The 11,335-nt window shown below is 38.2% G+C and overlaps 1 protein-coding gene across 1 annotated transcript in view; it reads right to left on the reverse strand.

Annotated features, from left to right (window-relative positions):
• The window catches only part of LOC103803655 (potassium/sodium hyperpolarization-activated cyclic nucleotide-gated channel 1), a gene marked incomplete at both ends in the record, with an annotated part of 130,400 nt that overhangs the window by 15,035 nt on the left and 104,030 nt on the right, over nt 1-11,335 (reverse strand). Inside the window, one exon of the mRNA XM_009076226.1 lies at nt 11,078-11,296. Within this exon, the coding sequence (XP_009074474.1) occupies nt 11,078-11,296 (219 nt within the window). The remainder of the gene's footprint in view (nt 1-11,077; nt 11,297-11,335) is intronic.

Consider the following 11,335-nt stretch of genomic DNA (forward strand, 5'->3'; position numbering starts at 1 on the left):
ATCCCCTCTAGAGAAAGCCATACAAGGGCTATGTGAAAAACACAGGTAATGAGGTGCTGAGGCATGAAAAGCCTTTTCATTTGTGTTTTATTTATCAACTGAATGTGAAAACAGAGCCAGAAGAATTCTGAATGTCTTCACATGCATCTGGTGCTGGATGATATGGTTTAGGGTTTAGGGGTTACAATGGAGTGGCAGGTTAATGGTTGGACTTGATGATTTTAGAGGTCTCCTCTGACCTTGGTGATTCTAAATATAGCATTGGGCTCTACAATGCTAATTCCTGAAAACTACAAAACCGGAATATTGCTTCAGTGTCAGGTAAGATTCTCATTATAAATAATAACTACTTGGGGTAACCTAATGATTTTAAGGGCTAAAGCAGCAACCATGTCAAATATAAGCTGGCACTTCTTTCTGTTTGTCACATTGGATAGTAGCATTTTCTTAAACTGATGCCCAAAACAAAAGCTCTCTCTGCCACCCAGGGGAAGTATGTTAGAAAGTTGCATGTAATGTAAATTACAAAGTTAAAACTTTGTTTTGAGCAATTTTATGCCTTTAGCCCTGGTGTGTCACAGCAATCCAGGCTAACACATTGAGGAATTGCCTTCAGCTGCTGAAGACAGAGACAGCTCATTTTCTCAGCCTGCTACAGGATTGATCCCTCCTTTGCTCAGAACTGTACTGCAGATTTAAATGTCACATGCAATGGGGCATACACTTAATATTAATGGATATGCCACAGTACAATGCTTTCATTATTCACTATTTTCTCCTTTTTCCTGCTTTTTCACATTATTCTATGTAATTACACCACTGAACTCTCCCCAGGAAGCTTTCACTTTCTTAGTGTTAAGTGGTATAGAATCATTTAGAAGATGAAAGCTTTCTTTTCCTGCCATGGCAAGTGTGGTGCAAGGTTTAGGTAAAGGTCCTATCTTCTCTAAATCACACAAAACAGACAGTTTTTGTGGAGGGTTTTGAGGAAAAAGAGGACAAATGTTGTCAGGTGCAGAGACTGCCTTAAAAAGTGACACAGTGAATGGGGGGAAGACTGGTAGACTGAGAAACTATGAAAGAAAACTAAGCTGACGTAAAACCAAGGAAGAGTTAAGGTTTATGTCTGTCCCAAATAATTTCTGCGCTTGTCAGTATTTTACAAGGTTATACTGTTCTTTACTGTCTTCCACATATCATGAACTCACTATAGAGCAAAAGCCCATTTCTGAAATATTTTGTGAACAGAAAAATATACCACTGTATTTCAGCAATAAAAAATTATCTTTGCATTTACCAAGTTACATATACTACTGTTTTTATTGTGCCATTGCTTTTCAGTCAGAGTTACTCTCTGATTTTTACAGCTTTGTTTTAAAATCAATGGCCCAATATAGTCTATCAGAGTTTTTAATCTCTTTTTTCCCTTATTATTGTAGTCCATTTATTTCCTTTCAGGTTTTTTTCTTGCAAAACTCCTTGAAGAGAAAATACTGTTGTCTGCCTTACACGTCCACCTGATGGAGCAGGGATTATCAGCTGCTATCCTATTTATGCCCACACAACCTAAAACCTCATGTCTGTCTAACTGGGTGATGGTGATACGGTGTCCAGGTAATTATTGCCATTGATCATTCTCACTTTGGATCTCTTTTATTGTTTTATTTGCACTGTTCACAGACAGAAGCTGATGATGTCCACAGTGGGAGAGAATATGCAGGTGGAAATAAAAAGCTCATCTCTATCTCTTTGCCCAAAAATCTGAGGGCATGGCAAATATTTTGTAATTTTTTTTCCAGATAATGTCATGTACTGCCCATTGGGAGATTCTTCTCAGCCACCAACAAATCCCTCACTACAACCTCCTATGTTTATCACAGCTCTTCCCTAAAACTAGCCAACAGTATATCCCCTCTGGCGCAGTCTCAGTTCCTTCCTCTCTCCATCTTTCCCCACCTCCCACCTCATGTATCTTTTGGCTCCTGCTCCTTCCAGCTGCTTGCTTCCTTGCAGGCATACAATAGGAAAAAAGCCACAGATGCCCTTCCACTAACTCTGTTACCCTGATCAGTCATCTTTTGGGGATCTCTGCCTCAATTTTCCTTTGCCTTAGTCTTTTGGGCTGCTTCTGGTGTTGATACTCCTGGCTGAGGTGGGGCTGCATCTATCTGACACTGTCTGATGATGACCAAACACGGGCTGACAAACACCTGATGCTGTGCAGGAGTGAAGCAGTAACAAAGAGAGCTAGACTCTTCAGTCAGGTGATCACCCACTCCTCTCACTTGCTTACATTCCCTACAAAGTTGGGGAAACAAAGGCCTATGGCTAAAAAAATGGTGTAAAAGGAAAAAGGGTAGGAGGTACCTTATTTAGAGGAATGAACTCCATTAAACTCTGGTTACCAGCTCCTATCACGTCTAATAAGAAACACTCAAAGACTTCACTTTTCATGTAAATTTTTTTTTTTAAAAAAACAGTAAGATTTATATACACAGGCTCAATATACACAGGCATCCAGTGCTGCCAATAAAAAAAGTTTTCTGACAAACAAATATTTTGCCTCAGTTATACAAATTGTTGTTTTCAATGCAGACGTGCTTTAACTGCTTAAACATCATGAAAAAGGGTAAGGGCAGGAGAGAATTATGATTAATAAGTCAACATAGAACTAATCAATTCTTCTTTCTTCCCTTCTTCCCTAACAAGGCAGAGGGAAAAAAAACAATCTTCACAACAAGGATTATTTTCTCACTTTTAATATTATATTAGATAATTTTCCTGGTTTCAGCTGGGATATAGTTGATTTCTTCTCAGTAGCTGTTACAGTGCTGTGTTTTGGATTCAGAATGAAACTAATGTCGATAACATATGGATGTTTTGCATTTTTGCTAAGTCGTGCTTATCCTAAATCAAGGACTTTGTTTTTATTTTCGTGTCTCATACTCAGCCCGTGAGAAGGTACCCAAAAGAAACTGGGAGGGAGCACAGTCAGGGCAGGTGACCCAAACTGGCCAAAGAGATATTCTACACCATAGAACATCATGCCCAGTATATAAACTGGGGTGGTTTACCTGGAAGAGGGGGCGGATCTGGGTCTGGCATAGGTCAACAGGTGGTGAGCAATTGTATTGTGCATCACTGCTTCAGTTTATTTTTATTTCTCCTCTCCTCTTCCTTGTTATTATAATTGCTGTTATTATTATTCACCATTAGTATTGTATTTTACTTGATTTCTGTTATTAAACTGTTCTTATCTCAACCTACAAGTTATTTTTGATTGTCCTCCCCATTCCACTGTGGGGTGGTGAGAAGGAGGGGAAGGTGAGGGTGGGGAGTGAGTAAGTGGCTGCGTGGTGCTCAGCTGCTGGCTCGCGTAAACCATGGCAACAATACTGAGTGCTATTTCCTTTTACCCATCTACAGGACACAAGCACAACAATTCTAGTGTAACCGGGCTAATTACTACTAGCTATAGCTAGCTGTTGTGAATGACAGAGTTTTCTCTCTCTAAAAGATAATTTGTGTAGTATTTGAACAGAGACTTTGAAAACCAAAAGTTAGTTCCTTGCTGCTTGGCTTTTTGCGGTATGTTAGTGGGTTTTTGCTGTTTTGGGGTTTTTTTTTGAATAAAAAAAAAATTTCACAAATTCTATTTTATGTGTAAACCTATGGTAATTACTGTGAAAAGAAAGCAGATTGTATGTAAAATCTGACTCTGGTATAACTTCATGCCTTCACAGCTATTTTATATAGTCATCATGAACATGGCTGAAATTGTAATGAGCTTGCTCTGCAGTTTCACACGGAAAACTGTTAGAAACCTAATCCATAATGCAAGACAGCAGAACACTTTATAGGTAAATTACCCACAACGCAGCAATAAATCAAAGTAAGTCCCATCTGTCATTTTAGAAACAGTGGGACTCTATTACAGTTTGGCACAGGTACGATGCAGCCGGGTGGATAGCACTTGGCTTGCACAGTACTCACTACCGGGAGGAACCAATCACCTTTTTAGAGATGCACAGCAAAAATAACCAGCCTGATTACCCCAGCAAGATTGACCATAATGAGAACCTGAAACATAATGAAGTATCAGGGCAAAAGAGGAGAGCAGTCTAGTGAGCATGTTGCGATTGATTTATATTCCTCTCCAAAGTCTTACCCTCAAACTAAATATACTATTCAGTTCCACTTGAAAAGAAACAAACATGTTTATTTTGTTACTGTATCATCAAGGGTGAGTAACGTTTGATTTTTGATTAGGAGGGCGATTTTTGTCTTTATATGTTGCAATACTCTCTATTGTTCTTTCTCATTTCAAAGCTTGAGAAGATCGAGGTCAAACTAAATATCACAACTATGTGCATCAAAAAATTCACGCAATTATTATAAATACAAATTTAAAAAGATGAGCTTACAGGAAGAAAAAGCAAGTGACAGCAGTGCAGGAAGAAATATTTTCATGTTCAATGAATAAGTGTCTGTCTGTGCAGCCCACACAGCTCTCATGGCTGTATTTACATATTCATTTATATGTCAGTGGGTTGAGTTCATGATGGTTTTAATTATGCATCAAGTTATATAAAGGAATGCACACAAATAAAAGAATTAACGTACCTACAAGTTCCATTATGTGCATGTTCTTTTAAATAACAGTATGCATCCTGTGAAATTAACTATCTGGAAAGTTTTTTCTGAGATGGGCCATGTGTTTTTTCCCTTTCAGAATGTTTTGCTATTCAGTTATGCCAAACATCTTTTAATAACTTGCTTTATTCTAATAAATCTCAGTGCTTTCTACAAGAATCGATAAGGCTCACAGAAGCCAAGAATAATACATCTATCCACTTAGCAGCCTGTCACCTGATGTTTGCCAAAACAGCATAAGATGATTCAGAAATAATGCAAAAGTCAAGACTTACAAACCTTTTCCTAACCATAAGGCCTGGACTTCGAAATAAAATCACAAACCCAAGAATTATAACTACCAGAAACAATCCACAAATACTGACTCAGGCAGTGACTCTCAGTCATGCCTAAATATTTAGAGAATAATGAATTTTCTCCTTCAATCCTATGACAACCCTATTGCTTTTGGCATAGTCATACTTAGTCCTGAAGGTTTGACACTGTACAAAACTGTTAGCAACTCTTGTACCTGATCATTCATAACACTCTTCAAAATTTTTTTACTATATAAAATACTGCACAGTAGGAAAGGTAAATAAGATATACAGCTGTGCAAGTTGATGAGAAATTCCTAAAATGTTGCAAAACTGATAGTTGGTGAAAAGGCTTTGCTTTATTTTCCTGTTTTGCTCTTTTTTCCAAAGCAGATATAACTCCAGAATAAGGTAAAGCATCCGTCATTTTCCAAAACAAATAATTCCTTTGGAAGGCAAGTATGCTGTAGCAGTGATGTACAGAAAAGTTTTGATTTATATTCCAAGTCACTCACCTTCTCCAGCAGTCTGAACATGACAAGACCTATTGCTAAAATTATGCTTTATAATTGAGCACAGGCTATCAGTTAAGTAAAGAGAAGGAGTCACAGAACATTCTTGTGTTACACTGTTGTCAGGCTTTCTAAAAACTACGATCAGCACCAGAAAAGAAAGAGTTCCATTTTTAAAAATCACGTGAAGCCCATGAAAAGCTACTGAACTTAGAAATCAGTGCTTAATGAGAAACTTTGCTGCTCAAATCAGACCAGATCCATGAATAACATTCTAAAACCCTAGTATTGCAAGTGCAGCTGTGTCTAAAATTCAAGTTCTGCAGTTTCTATTTTGAACATCTGTCCAATTGAAGAAAAAAACAACAAAACAAACCAGAAGGCTACATTTTCAAAGATGTTTATGAATGGCATTTAACATGTAGGCAATGGAAACTACTCTTTATTTGTTGTACTGTATTTCATCTGATTCTAGACTCTTGCAAGGGCAAGGTGATAAAAAATATTTACATATATATGGACATTTATATTTAGTTCAATAATACATATACCAAAAGCTGGTACAGGCGTAGCCAAATAGTGATGTGCCTTCAGTTTGCCATAGCTCTTCCCTTTCTGTGCATTTCCATAATGATGAGAACTGCCATTTCCTAGACTCCTGTGGAAACACACATATCCCTGATACTTACAGATGAGATACTTACACATAGCTAAGATTTTTAAGAAATGTTTCCTAAGCACGAAAGCAGTACTAACAAACATGCCAAGAACTTGGTATCTCCCTTGTTTCATGTTCAGTTTAACCACTAAGTGCTTGAATCTAAGGAAAACTTGGAGTGCTCTCTTCCATTCCTCTTAAGAAATTGGAGGCATCACTTGCTGAATGAGTCTTGATCTATCCTATGGCAGAGCCCCTCCACCCCACCCTGTAACAACTGCTCAGAGAAAGAATCATGAAGAGGTGACATCTCGTCCCAGTTTTTGAAGGGAGGATCTCAGGTATATCACTGCACAAGGTGATCAAGTACATACTACAGCCTCCTGGAGGGGAAGCAAAATGGAAACACACTTCATCCATAGGTGCTCCAAAGCACCCCAAGAGCTTGCTGCCTCTTGCAGTGCATATTGAGTATCTCCCCATGGACTGCATAAACAATTTACATATCCAAACTAGAACTGTGAGGGATAGACTTGAAAAGCTGGGGCAAGGCCTCGTGCTGCAAAATCTAAAGCTGCCTTCCTGCCCTAACTCTGGTACTCATTTAAAAACATGTCTTCAGATGCTTAAGAAATAAAAAATGAGCAATGTAGGTTTCAAATCCCACTGCTGTCTATGCAAAAATACATAATTCTACACAATTGTGTAGTGGTTGCTTGCTACTTACAACTTACTCATTGTTTTAAATTAATTTTACATCCAATTATTGCTTTTCCTCTGTAGAAAAGTACATTTAGGTCCTTTCCTCCCTTTGAACTAGGCTGATTTAACTGAAGATATGCTAAAAGACCATAAATTAAGAGATAAAATAAAAGCAGAGCACAGGGTTAGAAGGAGATGTCTTTGGGGATATGGAAAGTTGGCATCAAGCCCAAAATTCTTTGAAGACTTTAATAATGATTTAATATCTCTTCCCATGCCTGTGACAGTATCCACTATGTGGAGACCATTGCAATTTTCTTCCATTTCCTATGATATGTAGATGTTTGAATTATATATATGTTATACCTCTTATTACTTGCAATTGGTAAAACTGGTTGGATTCTTTTTTTTGTTTTCAAGACCTTGTGTGGTTGTTTGAGTACTACTAGACATAAATCAAAATATACAAAATGATAGCATAATGAAAATGGATCCCTAACATAAAAAAATAAATTATAAGAACCCCAGCTAATACCTGGTATTTTATCAAACCAATGTAAAAATGCAGCTATTAATCTTTCCTGTATTAGCTTGTTGTTGCTGGATATTTTATTTCTGTGACAGACTGGAATGGAGAAAATATTAACCTGTCTTCAATCACGATTATTCAATGACAATCACAGCATTAGGTGAACATCTTCATATTAAGAACTGCCAACATCTAAAGGAAGAAATATTTAGCTAATGATGTTCATATCCTGTCAAGTGACTGATCATTTTGTCTCGTGTGTTTCACACTAGATTGTTAACAAGTTCTGCATATGCACTACTGGTTCTTTCAAATAAATATTCCTTTGCAAAGGCAAATAACTTTGAGATGTGGTGACTTCCTAGACATTAGAAAATGTCAAAGGCATTATCACTGAAAACATTAGTTTTATTTGTTATTGCATCCATCTTTGACTTACACCAAAGTCAGGAAGGAGAGTGCTAAGATGCCAATGATTTATTGATTTATTCAATCCTTTTATAAGATATAATGGTCTGTCAGACTTTCTCTGTGAAAAGAGAATATGAATTGAGGACACCTGGCTTGGACATCTCCTTCCCCTTTGTTAGGTATTAGCCCTTCATTAATTGTTACCAAGGTCTGATGTATGTATTAAATTTAAGAGGTATTTTTTTCTGTGAGAACAGTTCCACACACTTCAGCAAAAAAAACTATGCACTTCCTCACAGTGACCATAATGTACTGATACATCCTTTTTTGTACCACTTCTTGGTGTATAACTTTATTGTCCACCTTCTACATCTGACACCTTGCAATCACTCTTAATTTTCTCTGATAAATTACATCTTTGGTCTATAACAGTAAACATGTGGAGCAGTATTTGTTTCCTTGCCATATTAAGATTTCTCTCAGCATGCAAAGCTTGGTACAGGTCAAATTCTTAGATGGTGTTTGACATAATTGGCTTAATGAAAGCTTTCTCTTTTCTTCCTGTGCTTATTTCTTCCATTTTGAACTATGTCTGTTTTAGTTTTGCATACCCTGAGCTTTCAAAGGGATCTGAATGAGGAAGATTTCAGTAAATATGTCATTTCTAGCTGCTTCAGTGTGAGAAGGACCAGAACTTTCCTTTGATTAGCTGGATTCCAGAGATGCATTTAAGAAACATCATTTTAGCTACAGCAGCAATAGAACAGTAAAAAAAAAGGAGGGGGTAAGATTTTGGTATAATGCTACTAAGAGAAGAATCAAATAACCACCCCTTTCTTCATCTCCACTATCATGGAAATATTATTGCCTAGCAATTAATGTTAATTACATTATTTTCCATAATTCTTATAAGGAAAACAATGGAGACAAGAAATACACAACTCTAGATACATATAAATCTAAAAAAAGGGGTTGACTCTGGCACTTAAGCCCCAAAAATTCAAAACAAGTTTCACTCTCCTGACTTTTTAATTTCAGGAGGGAAAAAAAAAAAGCGATGCACTAGGCAAAATGCAAATGAAAGTGGCTTTACTTGGCATAGTTTAAAATATATGGACATCTTTACACAAATACTGTATTTCTGATGCTCAAAACATCGTGATATCGTGCTGCAGCCAGCAAGGTCTGAGGATAATGATTAAGATCAGTTTTCAGGTGGATAGTGACATTTCTTCTGATTTCGTACATCTGTGTATCTGTGTGTATAAATATTGACCCTAAACCCTAATGAACCTCCAGTTATGAAGGTTTAGGGTTTCCATCTCTATGTTTTCCTTCATGTCCATGGCTATGATATTCTGCCCCACAGCTCCCTAGAAATATGTCATGTGGATAAAATTACTTTGCTTGCAGTTCACAGAACAGACCCAATGAACATAACCCAGGTGGGTTACATGACCTTCCAGGATTAGACCTTTGACATTATACTGATATGAATAAGGGGGGTTCGCATGGTCACTGACAGAGCTGAGATTTTTGGAGGTTTTAATTCTTACCTATCCTCTCCTCCTATACCTCTCATTCTCACTTATGTTTCATGATACTACAGAGTGTGAACTCTCTTGCTTGCAAACTTCTGTTTTGCACAGCTGTTTTGTCATCCACCAGCTAATTTTTCTGTTACTAAATTTACAGCTCTTCCCTTACCTTTTCCTGTCTCTCATATTGAATCCATTGTCTTGTTGCAACTTGAGCTTAACAAAACTGAATGTAATTCCTTTTTCACCCACACCCTCTCATTTCCTCACTCTTTGTCTACTTGCAAAGAAAATGCACCAATCCATTGTACTCAAAGCCTTTTTTTTACTTTTCTCTGTTTCTTGTCCAGCAAAATCAGGCCATTTCTCCTCATTCTCAGCAGACGACAGGGTCACCCTCTTCTCTACTTACTCTCTGCCAGGTTTCTCCTCCAGGTTTGTGTTACATGACACTGTGATTTCTGCCCAGTTTGCCTTTCTGGACTTTGTTATGGACATATGCTAAACACTATTGCTCTGACTGTGTTTTTTGCTGATGTGAACTCTGATTTCACTAGTTTGCTCAGCTGACCTGTCTCCTGGCATGGCCTCTCCAGTTTCCAATTTACTACAATAACCAATTTTGGCATCTTTTAAGCACCTCAGGAATTCTACTCATCCTAACTGTCCCTTGCTGGGGTTTGTTCTGATCCTTTCTTCCTTATGCCAGCATTCCTACCTGCATCTCCTAGTTTCATACCTTCATGCACAGTAGCCTCTGATTTTTATTACACAACAGTCTTTTAATTAGTACTCATTCCAGAAAGTTCCTATCCTCTACCCATTCGCATCTAGTTAAATTACAATCCTTCTTACACAAAATTTAACAAGCTTTTTCTTCCTGTTTCATGAAGAACACTCTTCCAGTAACCTCTCTACTTTTCTACCCTTTGGCCACAATTCCTTTTGACCTTGGAGAGGGCCTTACAGGTCATGGATTAGTGTGTAAACAATAGCATTACAAAGCAAACAATGACCTTTTCCTAGTATCTAGCCTAAACTTCCCCTCCTTCAATTTGAACCCATTACCCCTTGCCCTATCATTGCAGTTCCTAACAAAGAGACCTTGTCTGGCTCCCTTGTAGGCCCTTTCAGATATTGAAAAGTTGCTATGAGGTCTCCACGCAGTCTTCTCTTCTCCAGGCTGAACAGTCCCAACTTCCTCAGCCTGTCTTCATAGGAAAGATGCTCCAGTCTTCTTATCAACTTTGTAGCCTACTCTGGACTTGGTTCAACAGTTCCATGTCCTTGTGTTGAGGGTACCGGAACTGCACACTGAATTCCAGGTGAGGCCTCATGAGAGCAGAGTAGATGGGGAGAATCACCTCCCTTGACCTGCTGGCCACACTCCTTTTGATGCAGCCCAGGATTTGATTGGCTGACAACTGAACATGCCCAAGCTACCAAGCTCCAGGTCCTTGTTCAACCTACTTAGATCAAGTACTTACAGAGTGTACCACAGGGGTACAAAGTACTGTCTGAATCAGGGCACAGAGCTTTCATAGAAGAGTTCAAATGAAGTTGAACAGCAAGAACTGTCTGATCTCTAAGCAAAGGGAGTTCATGCAGAAGAATATTGAGTTCATGAAGTGTTTTGAATTCCTTTGTGTTCAGTGACATGTGGCACAGGATTCAAACCCTACTAGATTATTTCATGCAAACTCATATAGCCTTTTCCACAGTTAAAGCATTCCATTACTCTATTTCAGAAATTAAGGAATTGTGATAAAACAAGTTACCTTTTCTTGATATTGTCGTCGTGAGGAATCCAGAGACTGAATGAGGGCAGTGGCATGACCAACAAACATGGCATAACAAGTAGCCCCCACAATCATACTCAACATGGTTATCCAGAGGTCCGACATGCTGACGGGGGCGCGGGCTCCATAACCAATGCAGAGCATATGGCTCATGGCTTTGAAGAGTGCATATGAGTATTGCTTTCCCCAGGAATCGTTCTGCAAGAAAAGAGACAAGTGACTGAGCCAGCAAGCAGC

The sequence above is a fragment of the Acanthisitta chloris genome, unplaced genomic scaffold (genome assembly GCF_000695815.1).
Source record: "Acanthisitta chloris isolate BGI_N310 unplaced genomic scaffold, ASM69581v1 scaffold9286, whole genome shotgun sequence".
NCBI lineage: Eukaryota > Metazoa > Chordata > Aves > Passeriformes > Acanthisittidae > Acanthisitta > Acanthisitta chloris.